Source organism: Pavona decussata, unplaced genomic scaffold (assembly GCF_977016875.1).
Source record: "Pavona decussata unplaced genomic scaffold, jaPavDecu1.1 SCAFFOLD_262, whole genome shotgun sequence".
NCBI lineage: Eukaryota > Metazoa > Cnidaria > Anthozoa > Scleractinia > Agariciidae > Pavona > Pavona decussata.
Window position 1 is genome coordinate 1,425,066 of NW_028145665.1, and position 18,093 is coordinate 1,443,158.

At 37.2% G+C, this 18,093-nt stretch overlaps 1 protein-coding gene and 1 pseudogene across 1 annotated transcript; both read right to left on the reverse strand.

Moving 5' to 3' along the window:
• Nucleotides 1-5,872: 5,872 nt before the first annotated feature.
• Nucleotides 5,873-7,314, reverse strand: LOC146456063 (adenosine receptor A3-like; the record flags this gene model as incomplete). The annotated part of the gene is made up of 1 exon (XM_085093644.1): nt 5,873-7,314. A coding segment is annotated over one exon (918 nt), but the record flags the coding sequence as incomplete, so codon positions are not given.
• Nucleotides 7,315-8,543: 1,229 nt separating this feature from the next.
• On the reverse strand, nt 8,544-10,201 carry LOC146456064 (histamine H2 receptor-like; annotated as a pseudogene).
• Nucleotides 10,202-18,093: the final 7,892 nt, after the last annotated feature.

The following is an 18,093-nucleotide window of genomic DNA, read 5'->3' on the forward strand; positions in this document are numbered from 1 at the left end:
TCCAAGAGCCGTCCACAGACAACCACAAACCGACAAGCAATGACCGAAAAGAAATCCACACCAAATACAAAATAAACACTAAAATGATATAAAACAAGTAAAATTTTGAAAGTAAACTAGCATTTGTTCATGCAAAAAAGGCCTATTCCACTTTCTAAACACCTCTTCCCGGATGTTCAAAGAGCTGATAACGTTATCCAGTGGGTAAATCGCTATCCATTGGATAAAAAAAATCTCCAACAAATACGTTTTATCAGTTGGATATCGACTTATCTACAAGGTACAGTTATCCACTGTTTGAACAACTGTCTACTAGTTCGGTAGAAAGTCATTTTTTCTCATCCTCTAATGCATGACCTCCCGTTATCAGAATAGACCCTTTCCGTTCGGCCACGGCGAGCAGCGCGTTTGGAGCTGCCGTGGTTTCCAAGTTAGGAAAAAAACCAAGTACAGTGCACGTGTCAAACTGCAGGTGAACAACAAGATACAGGATTTTACCATCTGTGTTGGACCTCACGCGGTACTTTAGAAGGCCTGCATAGCACACCCCGATAACATGGAATGGTGTTCATCTTCGATTCGATTTCGACGGGGAGGCTTGAATACGCCTTCGCTTAAACCGCCGACATCCGTGACAGGACCTTAGATTTTTAGCTGCAGCTTTTCTTCACTATCTCTTTCATCTTCTGTTGCTCTGGATTGCAGTCGTTTCTCCCAGAATAGCTTGGCTTAGTTTATTTCCTCAGTGGTCGGTGGGCCAGTTGTGCTACTGGTCTTCTTCTTCACGCGTGTGTTATGCGCAAACGTCTTTCTTGTGTACACACCCTGATCGTATTCCAGTAGTTGAACTTTTCAAGGAGGGAATCTAATTTATTCACTGTTGCAATTGCCACTGCAAATATTTCTCGCGTTGCCATATGCCATTGATTCTTGAGACGGACCTGTTACAATATCCGACGATAAGTGCTCTCTGCTGGACAGCTACTTCGGCCCATTTTACCACAAGTCTTGATCAGTAACGTCTCCACCGCGGCTTTCAGGATCAGCTCGGTTGTCTGAAGTCCCAACATGACTCTAGAAAACACTTCGCGATGCGTTTACATTTTTGTAACTCGGTTGCTTAGGAATTATTTGTATTCACCAACTTCCTTTATCTAGTGAAGTGCCACGGTACTGTCAAGTCATCAATGCTACTCGTTCACAGGAAATCCCTCCAGCGTCTCACTAACTTTGATCACAAAGTTTACTGTCATATGCCAGGTTACTAATTACTGCCGTGTTATCATTAGCCCTTGCTTCGCTAATCTGGCCTTTCCTGCAACCAACCATTGACATCACCAAATGCATGGAGTTGAATTGACTGCCAGTCATTTCGACAAAGGAACAGTTGAGCTCTTCCCGGATCTCCTCTCGCTGGGCTGCTAAGGACCGTGGCACGGTAGAGATCTCTGGTTGCTTCTGCACCCATCGCGACCGGTTTTGCATCACCTTGGTTGCCAAATGTGCGTCTTAGGCCAAACCGGTTTCATAGGCGTCGCGGTAAAAAAGTTTACCTCTCAGTGTAACAGGAGATACCAGCCCCAGTGGATCACATATTCTGTTTATCTCTCCTTGATTTTCTCGCTTTGTAGTCTATACTTTCTCTGAGAGGAACTTCACTCCAATAGTATCGGTTCCATTTTCTCACGTGGGACGCAAGAGCAAGGCCGATGCCTGTCTTGGAATGCTCAACTGTTCCTTGGTGTACATTTCTCCGTCCGGGCTAGGACTTGGAGAATCTAATACTGGATCATTCGAGTGCCACTTGTGCAACTCTAACGTTCCCTGAGCAAATATTTCTGTCGCTGTGGACTTGATCTGCTGTGCCTTCTCACGGAATGAGTCTCCACTGATTAGGTTGTCCACATACAGACTTTTTTCGAGTTCCTTGAAAGTCTTGGCGTATGAATGACTCCCCCAAGGAGGAATGAGGAGGTCTCGCTTGTCAGATCCTTTAGCCAATGGAATCTGAGTGCGTCCCAGACTTCTTCACGAATACGTACCTGGAGGAAGGCTTGGTTTATGTCTCTCCACAGATTCCCCAGAGCTAGTTCATTGAGTGAAGGTGCTCGCGCCTGTGCCGGAGTTTGGTGCTCTCTGCCGCTTCAGAGCAACTGCCTTGTGTGGAATATAAAATTTCGTCCTTGATAACTCGGTCGTAGCAATCATTTGTTGGGTCTTTAGTTCCCTAATAAGAGTGCCTAATCTGTTATTAGTTCCGGCCGCATTGTTCGAAAGAGATGGGTGGTTGCCTCTCCACTACAATCCAGTCTCGTACCATCCCTTGGCATCGCGATGTAGTCGTTCTTTTCACTCAGTATAGACCTCTTGTTGATCACCCAACGGAAAATCCGTTAGTCCAAACACGTCTAATCTGCATTTGGTTTCGTAATCAGCACTCGAAGCTTGCGTCAAGAACATTGCAGTTAAATCCACCTCTTTCCCTTTAAAACGAACGATGTGGAAAAACATTTCAGAATAAAAGTAGCGAGATTAAAACATGACGTTTCGGCGACGACATGTCACCATTATAATAATGTAAATTATTATAAGTTCTGTAACGTTATATAAAGAAAGGAAGGTGCATGTGAAACTACATTAGAATAAAATGAGAGTAAAACAAAAGAATGTGCAAAATTAAATGAACAGTTTTGCTGGAATGGAGTCTTTTTTCCTTTTCTTTTTACTTCTAATAAGGAAAAAAGAGACCGGCTATTAACACTCAAAAAGGCTCCATTCCAGCTAAACTGTTCATCGGATTATATTCTAGTAAATAAACCCCTTCGTGCGGCTGGTAAATCGGAGGATAATGCCCTAGGCTGAAAGATCGTCCAAAAAAACAAAAAAACAAAAAAAAAACAATTAAAAGGTGGTTAGAGGGCAACTGTGAATTTTTATTACAAGTTTTAAGGCGGGAGCATTGGTATTGGTAATCAAAAAGTGACAAGTACAATTAGGAAATAATTTCACGTGCGTTTTGTCAAAATTAAGGCAAGGGGAATTATCAGGATTTTGACAAAATGCGCGTGAAATTATTTCCTACTTTCACGAGTATGGCATTTGATAACCTCGTTAAAATATCATGGGTGACAAATTACGCTCACAATCATGAGTTTTTGACTTGAGTTTTTTTAATTTTGTAATTTCAAATGTGAAATTATAAATTAACGCTGAAATTTTGTGCCAAAATTAAGGAGTACTTTGCCACCCGTGATATTGTCATCCAATATGATCAAGCCGTAAAGGGTGTCCCCAGAAAAGGTTTCCACAAACTTCGCAATCTAGTCAAAGTATTAATTTCAAGTGCGGAATCCACATAACCCCATTTCAACTAAATTACTGCAGGACACAAATAATGAATCGAGGCGGGTAGCAAAGGAAGAAACAACTTAATGAAAACAAACACAGATAATAATCAAATTCGATAAATTAAATGACATAATGAGCAAATAAAAAATGAAATGGTCTAATTATAATCAATACGCATTGACTGGTTAGTTTGTTTGCTTTTCATTGATGACGTTTAGAGTTTTCAACCAATCAGCTAGCGTTGTTATATAAAGAAATATATTCATGCGTTAAGTTCGGCTCATGAAAGTTCGACGTCTGAATGAGAACCGTTCCAAAGCCAAAATTCCATTCTAAACTGAAATAATCGTTCTCAAATGCCCAACTTTTCATGTGCTTAATTCAAGGTATTTAACTTGAAATGAAAAGTTCGGCATCTGAACTGGTCCTTTGTATGACTCCGGAGTAAATTAGTTACGTTAACGTTTAAATTTAACAAAACCACTTGGAGTACCCAAAAAGAAACATTTATGCAAATTACTTAAATGCTTTCTCCTTTGTTCCCAGTTGGTTTTGTGGACGTTTTTCAAGCCATCTTTGTTGAAGTTATCAAATTTTCTAGTAACCGTTAGGAAGCTTACGTTCATTATCCGAATTTCCATGCAGTCTTTGGCTTTTCAACTGAACCTAAGCTTTCTTTTTTTGGCATGGCAATTTTGTCCTTCCGAAAACAAATAAATATGTATTTCCATATCTATAGTTGTGTTTCTGTGTAATAAAAACAGTTTTGTATTGTTCATTTATTTTGCTGCCAGATTTGACTTTTAATCAGTCAAGTAATCGGCATGAGAAACAGTCTTGCATTTCTCACCTTTCACTCAGCTGATGAGTGCAAAAAGTAGGTTTATGGCGGCCGAAACCATTCACTTCAATTGACAAATGAAATGTCAAAATTGTCTGCTTTAAATCACATTTCATTTGTACGTATAGCAGCCTTAAAAGCGGCTATTTAAAGGACTCTTAAAAGCAGTGCATTTACCGACTCTTAAAAGAGTCCGCAAATGGTTTTTAAAAGAGCGGTCTATTTTAAGGACTCTTAAGGGCGGTGCATTTAAGGACTTTTAAAAGCGGAACATTTAAGGAATCTTAAAAGCGGTACATTGAAGGACTCTTAAAAGCGGTGCATTGAAGAAACCCTTAAAAGCGGTGCATTTAAGGACTCTTAAAAGCGGTTCATTTAAGGGCTCTTAAAAGCGGTGCATTAGGAACTTTTAAACGCTGTGTATTGAAGGATTCTTAAAAGTTTTGCATTTAAAGACTGTTAAAAGCAGTGCATTAAAGGACTCTGTCTTAAAGTTGCAAATAACACAAGGCATAATTGCTAAACATGGACTAACATAGGCTTATGTTTTTGGCACTGATTGGTATAGGGTAGTTTAGATTACGTTTATGATAATTTTTATATAGCGGTCGTTCTGCCTAGCTACTGGTAATGATCCCAGATTTTAACTGCAAAAAGGATGAGAATTTCGGTCTTGATGCTCTTACCTTTAAAATTACAATTAAGAAATTAAACTAACCTATCCAGTTAAGTTAACGGAATAAAATCTTTCTTGAGATTTAAATCCATGAACAGCAAAATTGTTCGGATGCTTTACCACTGAGCTACAGGAGACTCGTAAGAGCTAAGGTCTTAGGTTCGACTCCTGATAGGAGCATTCGGATTTTTTTCCGAGTATGTCTGTGTCATTTACTGAATAATACATCATTCTCATTTATTCACCAGGCTTAAAATATTCCATTACATTTATTTCCATTGCGCATATGCCACAGATGACATTAGCAGTATAGCGGATGTTTGTCCCTTGAACCTAGCTAGTTTAATAGATTCAGCTCCCACGAGTCTCCTGTAGCTCAGTGGTAGAGTATCCAAACTAGTAATCGGAAGGTCCTAGGTTCGACTCCTAATAGGAGCACTCGGATTTTTTTCCGAGTACGCCTGTGTTATTTATTGAATAATACATATTATTTATTCACCAGGCTTAAAATATTCCATAAGGATGGTTTACAGAAAATTGTGTATTTGGTCTGCCACTGGAAGGTTTAACAGTTTAAAATTCCTCTTCCAATTTATGCGGCCTTCTTTTCACCCGGTTGGGTCTCTATCAAACTGGATTCGTATCTGATAACAAATATAACGTTACGCTGGTTAAAGATATATATATAAAATTACATATTTAAAATCCTGTGGTAAATTTTTGCAAGTTATTATACTGTGAGCTCAGAACGTTTACGTTTAAGGATCAACCCTTCCGTTATACTTCTTGCTCATATATTAGCTAAATCCACGAAATATAAACTAAGACGCAACTGAACATCTTCATATACTGGGACCAACTTGTCAGCAGGGGGGGGGGGGGGGGGGAGGTCCAACAACTCTGATTTGAAAACTGGTCGAAAAGAAATTAAAGTTAAAATTAAAGATGGTGCAGATTTTTCAGACATTGTCGGAATCTTATATCTTGTGTTCTGGTTGCCAATAACCGCCGTCATGTATTTGCAATCTTGCCAAAATTAAGCCAGCTACTCAGTAACTTTGGATATAAGCTCTGATACGCAGAAGGAACTCTACCTTGTACCATAATGCAAGGCGACCGTGCCTTTTCAGTGTCAGCCCGAAAACTGTGGAACGACGGTTGCCTGCCAAGACAAGCGGTGCTCAGACTGTTGATTGTTCTAAGAAACTTTTGAAAACACGTTATCTCGAAAAAGCGTATTTTTGTTCTGTTTTAATCTCTTTTTTGATTTTTACTAGTCTAAGATCTTAGTTCTTATATGATGTAATGAGCAGTGGTTCATCTCGCCATGAAAATTGCTCACTATAAGTAAACAATTAATTATTATCATAACTATTATTATTACTTATTAATTTTGAATAAAGCATCTGGCTCTGTACAAGAACACATGAATTAAACTTTTAAGAAGCTATAAGAACGATACAAAGAGGAAGAAACAAAGCTATAACTAACAACTTTAGTTATCGGATTGAATGTGCCTCCATGTTTAACTCTACGAAAAACAATGTAGTCTCAACAGGTCCTTCACTGCTTGTCTAACATTTCTGATCTTCCAGCAGTAAAGAATCGGATTTAATGAGGAATTTAAGTAAACTAAAATCAATGTACATTCCCTAGCAAGGAAAACAGATGCTGTTGGCATCTTTTGAGTGTTCAAAACCAGAAGTATACCATATGGTAGATAACAAACTACTAAAGCCAACTGCACCCACAGTGCACTGGACACTATCTTTCTGTATCGCGCTATGTTGAGAGGAACTGTTTGGCTCGGTTGTGCTTGGTGAACATGATTTTGTACATGAGTTTGATTATATCGGAGAAGAAAGAAAATTCTTGTGTAAGAACAAACTGATGTAACTAAACACAGAAATATAAGTGTCTTACCATACCATAACATAATTTGGTAATTGACAAAGTACATTGGTATGAAGACAATTGGTAAAATCCAAAAAACAGTTAAAGTTGCATATATTCGCTTCACATTTACAACTTGTCTGTATCTGATTCCTAACAACAGGGCGAGAAGTCTGTCCACGCTTATTGCAGTCAGTGTCAACAAAGACACTGAACAGAAAACATATCCTGTGACAAAGATTGCAGTATGTGTGTAGCGACAAATGTTCCATCGCTTGTTTGTCGCAGACATCCAAAAAATAATTTTAAGCGGGACTGGGATGATACCAACACACAGATCAGTTATCGCCAGGGTACGAAGCAATAGTTTGGACGGCGCATGAAGTGAAGACTCCTTGTGAAGCGCAACTAGGATCAGAGTATTCCCCAGAATTGCAGTGATGGACAGAAAACTGTTTATCACTGAAAGAAATATCAACTGGTTGTGTATTCCTTCGATGATTTCTACTGAACAAGCTTGTTCAAGGTAGGATTTGGTCTTTCCATCTTCAGTTAAGTTTATTCAGGCCATGGCACTGCAATGAAAGTTAAAAACGTGCTAACTTATAAGTCCACTGTTTGTTGACAACGGAAGTCTTATCGCGGCAATGTCAAATATACTACCAACTTGTTAATTATTTCGTGAATTTGCAATAAGATAAGTGGCTTACTTCAAACACCGTCAACCTTAACTCTATTAAAAAAGGAATGCTAGCGTATTAAATTAATAAACGGTAACAAGGCAGAGGATTCCATAAATTAATTAAAGAGCAAGGATTGTCTTGCCTTACTATAACTTTATAACTGTAGGGAACGTTCAAGTTTGCAACCATAAACGTTTCACCTTTTCACCAGCAGATATATACATGTGTGTAACTCTTTCAGTATACACATCCTGGATAAGAAGAGATGAGTTGTGTTTTCTCTTCATTTTACTTGTGCATGTTCATTTGTGGAATAAATCAGTAGAAACTGTATGGAAACTAAACTTTCCCTTTCCCCACTCTACAGATTAAAATTTGTGACAAGTTTATAGACAAGTTCAAACACTCACGTTTAAATCTTCTCTCCAATTGTACTTTTGTTGCATATGCTTGGCTCAACCCACGTGATGTTCGTGCAGATCAGATATTGAAAACGAATTAAGACACAGAAGCTTATAGGTGAACATCTTTCTTATTTGTCAGCTACCTCGGATCAATCAGCTGGGTTGAGAGTCAGTAGTGGCAGGCCAGTTTACTTTACTTATTCAGCACATCCGATTTTAAATTAATTTGGTTCAAAATTTTTGAGACCGCAAAAGCTTTTTTAACCGGCGGTCGAAAAGGGAGGCCCACTAAGGCCAATTGACAAGAAAAAAATATTTCCGAAATTGTCAGGATTCTGCAGTTTTTATAGTTAAGTGATGTAGCGATGCCGTTAATGTGCGGTATCTGAATTCAATTAGACGAAATCCTTCATTCAATCACCTTGACATGTCAAAATGATTTTTTTTTTTCGTTTGGGTAGAAAACTGTGAACAGTTTCCGTAATTTAAGTATCGTAATAAAAAGTTGTGTAAAGCTGATACTTCTACTGATTGATAAATTACGACAAAGGTTATAAAAATTTACAACAAGTATTAAAACTGAAGACAACTGGTATTACAATTTGTGACAGGTGCTTTCCGTTCTCTGACATTTATAATTGGAAGTTGAAAGTTGAATAAAGCTGCCTTGAAAGCTAAGTTTTTACCGATTGACAAAATACGACAAAGTTTATTACACTTTATGACACGTGTCACATTTGTTGATCACTGCATGTTGTTGCAATTTTAAGTTATTTGCCAGAAGCTGGGTAAACGTTTAACCAAAGAGCAAGTCCATTGAAATCTCCATATGTATGAGAAGATATTAGATAAACATAAAGCTCTTAAAGCTCTCCACGGGAACAAGCGCCGTCATGTATTTGCAATCTTGCCAAAATTCAGCCAGTTTACTTGGTAACTCCCATCCACAGAAGGAACTTTACCTTGTACCACAATGCAAGGCGACCGTTCGTTTTCAGTGTCAGCCCGAAAACTGTGGAACGACGGTTGGCTGCCAAGATAAGCGGTGCTCAGACTGTTGATTGCTTTTAAAGAAACTTTTGAAAACACAGCATCTCGAAAAGGCGTATTTTTGTTCTGTTTTAATCGCTTTTTTGACGTTTACTTGTCTGAGATGTTAGTTCTTACATAATGTAATGAGCAGTGGTTAATCTCGCCATGAAAATTGCTCACTATAAGTAAACACTTAATTATTATCATTACTATTATTATTACTTATTAATTTTGAATAAAGCATCTGGCTCTGCACAAGAACACATGAATTAAACTTTTTAAGAAGCTACAATAACGGTACAAAGAGGAAGAAACAAAGCTATAACTAACAACTTTTAGTTATCGGATTGAATGTGTCTTGATGTTTAACTCTACGAAAAACAATGTAGTCTCAACAGGTCCTTCACTGCTTGTCTAACTTCTCTGATCTTCCAGCAGTAAAGAATCGGATTTAATGAGGAATTTAAGTAAACTAAAATCACTGTACATTCCCTAGCAAGGAAGTCAGATGCTGTTGGCATCTTTTGAGTGTTCAAAACCAGAAGTATACCAAATGGTAGATAACAAACAACTAAAGCCCACTGCACCCACAATGCACTGGACACTGTCTTTCTGTATCGCGCTATGTTGAGAGGAACTGTTTGGCTCGGTTGTGCTTGGTGAACATGATTTTGTACATGAGTTTGATTATATCGGAGAAGAAAGAAAATTCTTGTGTAAGAACACACTGATGTAACTAAACACAGAAATAGAAGTATCTTACCATACCATAGCATAATTTGGTAATTGACAAAGTACATTGTTATGAAGACAATCGTTAAAATCCAAAAAACAGTTAAAGTTGCATATATTCGCTTCACATTTACAACTTGTCTGTATCTGATTCCTAACAACAGAGCAAGAAGTCTGTCCACGCTTATTGCAGTCAGTGTCAACAAAGACACTGAACAGAAAACACATCCTGTGACAAAGATTGCAGTACTTGTGTAGCGACAAATGTTCCATCGTTTGTTTGTCGCAGACATCCAAAAAAAATTTTTAGCGGGACTGGGATGATACCAACACACAGATCAGTTATCGCCAAGGTACGAAACAAGAGTTTGGACGGCGCATGAAGTGAAGACTCCTTGTGAAGCGCAACTAGGATCAGAATATTCCCCAGAATTGCAGTAATGGACAGAAAACTGTATATCACTGAAAAAAATATCAACTGGTTGTGTATTCCTTCGGTGATTTCTACTGAACAAGCCTGTTCTGCGTAGGATTTGTTCTTTCCATCTTCAGTTAAGTTTGTTAAAGCCATGGTACTGCAATGAAAGTTAAAAACGAGATGACTAATAAGTCCACTGTTTGTTGACAACGGCAGTTTTATCGCGGCTATGTCAAATATACTACCAACTTGTTAATTATTTCGTAAAATTGCAATAAGATAAGTGGTTTATTGTAAACACCGTCAACCTTAACTCTATTAAAAAAGGAATGCTAGCGTATTAAATTAATAAACGGTAACAAAGCAGAGGATACCATAAATTAATTAAAGAACAAGAATTGTCTTGCCTAACTATGACTTTATAACTGTAGGGAACGTTCAAGTTTGCAACCATAAACGTTTCACCTTTTCACCAGCAGATATATACATGTGTGTAACTCTTTCAGTATACACATCCTGAATAAGAAGAGATGAGTTGCGTTTTCTCTTCATTTTACTTGTGCATGTTCATTTGTGGAATAAATCAGTAGAAACTGTATGGAAACTAAACTACTCTACAGATTAAAATTTATTATAAGTTTATAGACAAGTTTAAATACTCACGTTTAAATCTTCTCTCCAATTGTACTTCTGTTGCATATGCTTGGCTCAACCCACGTGATGTTCGTGCAGATCAGATATTGTAAACGAATTAAGACACAGAAGCTTATAGATGAACATCATTCTTATTTGTCAGCTACCTCGGATCAATCAGCTGGGTTGAGAGGCAGTAGGGGCAGGCCAGTTTACTTTACTTATTCATCACATCCGATTTTTAAATTAATTTGGTTCAAAATTTTTGAGACCGCATATGCTTTGTTTAACAGGCGACCGAAAGGGGAGGCCCACTAAGGCCAATTGACAAGAAAAAAATATTTCCGAAATTGTCAGGATTCTGCAGTTTTTATAGTTCAGTGATGTAGCGATGCCGTTAATGTGCGGTATCTGAATTCAATTACACGAAATCCTTCATTCAATCACCTTGACATGTAGATAATCTCAAAATGATTTTTTTTCGTTTGGGTAGAAAACCATGAACAGTTTCCGTAATTTAAGAATCGTAATCTGATACAAAGTTGTGTAAAGCTGATACTTCTACTGATTGATAAAATACGACAAAGGTTATAAAAATTTACGACAAGTATTAAAACTGACGACAACTGGTATTACAATTTGTGACAGGTGCTTTCCGTTCTCTGACATTCGTAATTGGAAGTTGAAAGTTGAATAAAGCTGAAAGCTAAGTTTTTACTGATTGACAAAATACGGCAAAGTTTATTAGACTTTATGACAGGTGTCACATTTGTTGATAACTGTTGTTACAATTTTAAGTTATTTGCCAGAAGCTTGGTGAACGTGTCACCAAAGAGCAACTTGTTAATTATTCCGTAAAATTGCAATAAGATAAGTGGTTTACTGCAAACACCGTCAACCTTAACTCTATTAAAAAAGGAATGCTAGCGTATTAAATTAATAAACAGTAACAAAGCAGAGGATACCATAAATTAATTAAAGAGCAAGAATTGTCTTGCCTAACTATAACATTATAACTGTAGGGAACGTTCAAGTTTGCAACCATAAACTTTTTACCTTTTCACCTTTTCACCAGGAAATATATACGTGTGTGTAACTCTTTCAGTATAAACACTTAGAATAGTAGAGCTATTAAGAAGATATGAGTTGCGTTTTCTCTTAATTTTACTTGTGCATATTAATTTTTTTATTTATAAGCTTCGCCAGAGGAGAAAAAAACAACATGGAATAAATCAGTAGAAACTGTATGGAAACTAAACCTTCTCTTTCTCTACTCTACAGATTAAAATTTGCTACAATTTTATAGACAAGTTCAAACACTCACGTTTAAATCTTCTCTCCAATTGTACTTTTGTTGCACATGCTTGGCTCAACCCACGTAATGTTCGTGCAGATCAGATATTGAAAACGAATTAAGACACAGAAGCTTATAGGTGAACATCTTTCTTATTTGTCAGCTACCGCTGGGTTGAGAGGCAGTAGGGGCAGGCCAGTTTACTTTACTTATTCATCACATCCGATTTTAAATTAATTTGGTTCAAAATTTTTGAGACTGCATATGCTTTTTTTTAAAAGGCGACCGAAAGGGGAGGCCTACTTAGGCCAATTGACAAGAAAAAAATATTTCCGAAATTGTCAGGATTCTGCAGTCTTAGTAGTTCCGTGATGTAGCGATGCCGTTAATGTGCGGTATCTGAATTCAATTACACGAAATCCTTCATTCAATCACCTTGACATGTAGATAATCTCAAAATGATTTTTTTTCGTTTGGGTAGAAAACCATGAACAGTTTCCGTAATTTAAGAATCGTAATCTGATACAAAGTTGTGTAAAGCTGATACTTCTACTGATTGATAAAATACGACAAAGGTTATAAAAATTTACGACAAGTATTAAAACTGACGACAACTGGTATTACAATTTGTGACAGGTGCTTTCCGTTCTCTGACATTCGTAATTGGAAGTTGAAAGTTGAATAAAGCTGAAAGCTAAGTTTTTACTGATTGACAAAATACGGCAAAGTTTATTAGACTTTATGACAGGTGTCACATTTGTTGATAACTGTTGTTACAATTTCAAGTTATTTGCCAGAAGTTGGGTAAAAGTTTAACAAAAGAGGAAGTCCATTGAAATCTCCATATGTATGAGACGATAATAGATAAACATAAAAAGTAACTTCGTCCAAATAGGTTAAGCCGACAAAATATTGCCCTGTTATCGGTTGTCTTTCTTTGGGAGTTGCCATTCCTTTTCCGAATTGTAGCGACATTTTATGCAAGATTTCTAGATTAGAACACGTGCTCGAAGTGTAGTCGCTGGGAACAATTTTTATTAAGATATCTCCATTCATTGTTCATCTCCAAAAAAAAAAAAATTATAATAATAATAATACTTAATACTTAATACTAACTGTAGAGAAAGTTGTAGTTTTCAGTTTAGCTTATACCATTGACCCATACCTGTCAATAGTCTCAAAATGTAAGTGAAATATAGAAATGTAGATGTCGAAATTGGAATAATATGTTGAAAGTCAAATATCTTTTTTTTAGATTTGCAAAATATATGGTCAACCTACCAATATTAAATAATAAATTATTTGTACACCATTTTCGTGTTATATGTTACTCTCCAGTCTCGTTTTATTCAGGTATTTTTTCGCTGCACATATTGCGCGTTTCGACAAACGTTTACAGAAAAACGCTCCTTGGGAAAAAGATACTGCTTTATATCTTTTCTTTGACTGAAATTTCTTTGAAATATGCGTGTTTATTCTTCCGTGAAGTGAATAAAAAGCCGTGTTTTTTTACTGCTTAATTAATCGTCTTAATCATTTCTTCAGTTATACTTTCATTTTGTCTCCGGTGTTTTCCTTTGTTCTACGCTAACAGCCACGCAAAATTGCAGGGAATCCAGAACCATCGAGTTTGGACTTCAGTTCGAGTTTCTTTTTTATTTCAACAAAATTTTATTTCGACATTTGCTCTAAGATAAAAAAAAAAATGCTCATCGAGAGAGCTAACGCCGTTTATATTAATTTCAAAACATCACGGTCAAAGAAGAAACAAACAAATCAGAACAAGAAACAGCTAAACAGCCGAAAAAAGGATAATATATCCTGAAACAATATAGCTAAATGACAGTTAAGAAAAACGGTTTGAAAAACACTGAACAGAATGAAACAAGTTTGAGTTGAAGTTCAAGTTAGACTTGGAGTTGGACTGCTAAAAAAATACTAAAAACAAAATACTTCGTTATTTTCGAGAGCGCGAGGGCCCTCTCCATGTGAAAGGAAAGGGGATGCCCGAAATTTAAATTAAAATTAAATGAAAAGAGACCAGTTGTTTAAGAGTAAATGTTTGTAAAAATCAACGAAACCCCGGACTCGAATTCGCTCATACTTTGTACATTGATAGGCCCTAGTACCACACTTGTGAAAAGGGCATCCATTTAACGAAATAACGACTCGCTTACGAGAAACGAATTTTAAATGATCGACAGCATTTTTGGTCAACAAAACCTCAAATAATGTCAACATTCATTACGCTACTAAATCAGGCAATCGTAACTTTTGAATCGCTTAGACGCAAATCCTATTCATTAAATGCTTTTTTAGTTCTCTGACTTGTGATATAGCTAGCCAACTCTTCTTACATTAAAATATTTTACGATTTTTTTTACATGTAAAGGAACCAACGGTTTCTCTTAAAGGCTTCGTTAGGACCTCCGACAAACTAGCCATAAATACCTGCGGTACGCTAGAAACATCTATTTGTACCAAGTATCAACTGTAAACCCTCTTTCTGTTCTTTTTGTGAATTGAAATCATAAACTAAAGTGTAGCAAATTAACATAACGAAACAGCGTGCTTAGTTTCTACATTTGTGCCGTGACTCACCTCATTCCTGTCACTGCCCTCAAATTAGCTTGATTTCTTTACCGTTGTTTCTTAGTTCTCTGTTTAATCTTACGTTCCCCACTATGCAAGCCAAGCTATGCACCACTTTTACCGCGAGCTCAGCCGTTGCAATCAGAATTTTGTGCAGTATTTTCGTCTATTCGAATACTGTTTGATAGAAATTTACGTGATCAACACGGAACGTCTGTTCTGTCGTGAATTGTAATACCGTCGTGAATTGTAATACCTGTCGTGAATTGTAATAACAGTTGTCGTGAATTGTAATACCTGTCGTGAATTGTAATAACAGTTGTCGTGAATTGTAATAACGTACCTATCGTGAATTGTAATAACCTGTTGTCGTAATTTGTAATAATCCGAGCTGTCGTGAATTGTAATACCACGTTGTCGTGATTTGTAATAAGTCTTAAGAACAAACAATTACAAAAGAAAATAATAACAATGACCCAAAAAACCAACCTTTATTTTGATCTTTTTTAAAATTTTGAAACACAAAATCCAGCTTACTTTCGTAACATATGTTTACGCTTTGAAATTTAAGCAACACAACGTTTTAACATCCGAACAGTACAATTTGTCAGGTTCTTGCAGACTACTCAAATCACCGGTAAACAATTCATGTTCTATAATAATAATAAAGTACAAAAGATTCGCCCCCTGCTAATCATTTGCATTTTGCGGCGTAGTTCAACAGTAACTAGGAAAGAAAAAAAACAGAGCAAACATCTCCCGAATAATAATCACAACCAAGCTTAGTATATACCACACAAGTGAATAGTACTTTTCGCGCATGCTGATTGGCTAGCTCGGAGGTGATTAGCCAAGTACTATTCACCTCCACTTCAGTGAATAATTGTTAATTATTGCGCTACTTTCGAGCGATCTTTCTCCCCCAGATAATATTTAAAATTGTAAGCCATCCATAACCAGTGGCGTAAAGCTTCAGCCATGCGCTGTTCCACCGCGGATGAGAAATTTTTTTCTTTAGTTCCAATAATAGGCCACTGCCAGATCCGAATTGTCTGATCAGTTTTGCAACACTGATGTAGCCAGCATTGCCTAATGGAAAATGTACCCCTGGAAGCCTGTGGCGCCGTTGTAAATCTGATTGTACACATAACAAATGTGGTTCGGCCAAGAAAAATCTGATGAATATACTGCTAGTTTGATTATGTAATCTATAAGCTCAATAGGACGCTGAATTGCCATTGACATTTCTGGCAAGGTTTTTTTTTGGTAAGCGGGTGGGTGCCAGGAGAGACTCTAGAGAATTCGAAAAAAAATAATTTTTTTCATTGGCTGCTCTATATAAGCTCCGTAACGGCTCCCATTGTTTTACGGCAGAAATCCTGCGATAATAAAATTCCAGTACCCCAGAGTCTCTCCTGGCGACCAACCGCTGGCCAAAGAGCCTGAGGACTCTGGGTACTTGTACAAAAAGCACGGAACATTTCCATTTACAAGCCATCTTCATACCGCTGTAAAAAGTGTGGAGTATCTCGCGTTTACTTTTGTTTATATTAAGTTGTGGGAAACGCTCACTCTCATTGATTAAACCTTTACAGCTTATCTGAAGAAGACAATCCCTCATGAATAGTTTTGGTGGGGGTAAACTATAAAACGATCGAGATCCTGATTATTTCACCGCTAAATGGTCCTCTTAGCGTATGAGATATGTTTTACGACGCTTTGCGACTTTTCAGGATGGTACGACAGAAAAAAATAGGGGCCTTCGCTTTTGGGGCCTTCGGTCTTCGTTGTGGAGGCACCATTGGTTGGGTAAAATTATTCAACTGACCATATTTCAACTGCGTGACTTTTCTAAAATACGACAAAAATACGCTTTTTCATAACAAAGTATTTTAAAAATACGAAAGAGATCTTGAGTGGTGAATAAATACATTTGGACAAGGAAGTCTCATTCTTTTTAAAATGCTCTGCAAGCGTGTTGTTTCAACATATGAGAGTCACGTACATACTTGACACTGAGTTGTAAATAACAGTTCCATGAGGACTTCCTTCAAATGTTCCCGCACCGACTGACATGTACCGGCTTCACTACTGCGGACTTGACAAAAGCCGGAGGAAATATTACTGATTGAATAGCCCTTGTTGTGTTGGCCAGCAGAGAAGTAATTTTACATCACGAGATTTAAATACAAGTTTCATGGATAAATCCAGCTAACTAATTGTTATTTTCTTTTGTAATTGTTTGTTCTTGACTTATTACAAATCACGACAACGTGGTATTACAATTCACGACAGCTCGGATTATTACAAATTACGACAACAGGTTATTACAATTCACGATAGGTACGTTATTACAATTCACGACAACTGTTATTTCAATTCACGACAGGTATTACAATTCACGACAACTGTTATTACAATTCACGACAGGTATTACAATTCACGACGGTATTACAATTCACGACAGAACAAACGTCACTTTGCGTCACTCCCACGCAACTCAGTTCCAATACACCTTTTTTGGCAAAACTCGCTTACGCAAACTTTAATACTGGAGCAGGTAAAAACGGGCAAACGTTTTTTAGAACTTAAGCTACATCCACATCCCACATTCACCACCGGTGAGGGTAAAAGGCGGGATGAGTTTGCGGAATGGAATGTGGAATGACGTGCGGAATGGCATAATTATGCAAAATACGACTTGCGGAATGACATAATTATGCGAGATACGATTTATGCATAATGACTCACAGAATACATTAAACTGAAAAAGCGCGCCTTTTTTTGGGCGCCAATTTGCAAATACAGCCTTTTTGTAACCATTTCAACCGAAGAATGCATCACAAAAACCCAAACAATGGTATCTTCGAATTCAAACTTTTTTCCTTCGATTCTCATCGCATAGCCGTTGATGCAACATAGCAGCTCGTGGACTTTTATCGTTCGCGAGTGAACACAAGATTTGTAATACATTTGCATTAAAGAGGCTTGTTTATTTACGTAACCTGGTTTCCATTCCACACGATTCGTCCGCCATTACGGGAGATGTATACAACTCAATCGAAGGCTGGTTAAACTTGACATGTTTCAAGCTTTCACAGCGCCTCGCAGGAAAAAGACGTGAGTAAAGAACCGCCTCTGTTTATTTTTGAAACGATTTATGTCACTTGTCGAGGATTTATCTGGTTATGACGAATGTGTTGTGGTTCGGTCATGCTCATTTCCGTTGTTTTACGTTTTATATTAATCAATTTATCATACACAGCCAAACACACACACACGCAAAAAATAAATAAATAAATGAAAACGAAAATAAAAATTTAATCGCAATCTATACCGCAGAACTCTTTCCTCGTATTTTGACGTGTAGATTTCGGTTTTTTATTTTCGAAGGAAGGATCTTGATGTAACAAATTTTCAACTCCAACATTTTATAAGAAACTATATCTAAGCAATTCGCACAGCCCCAAACATTATTTATCCATGTACAACTGTCACACTAACCCACTTCCTGGGTCTGTGCGGAAATCTTTCCCGAATTGCTTAG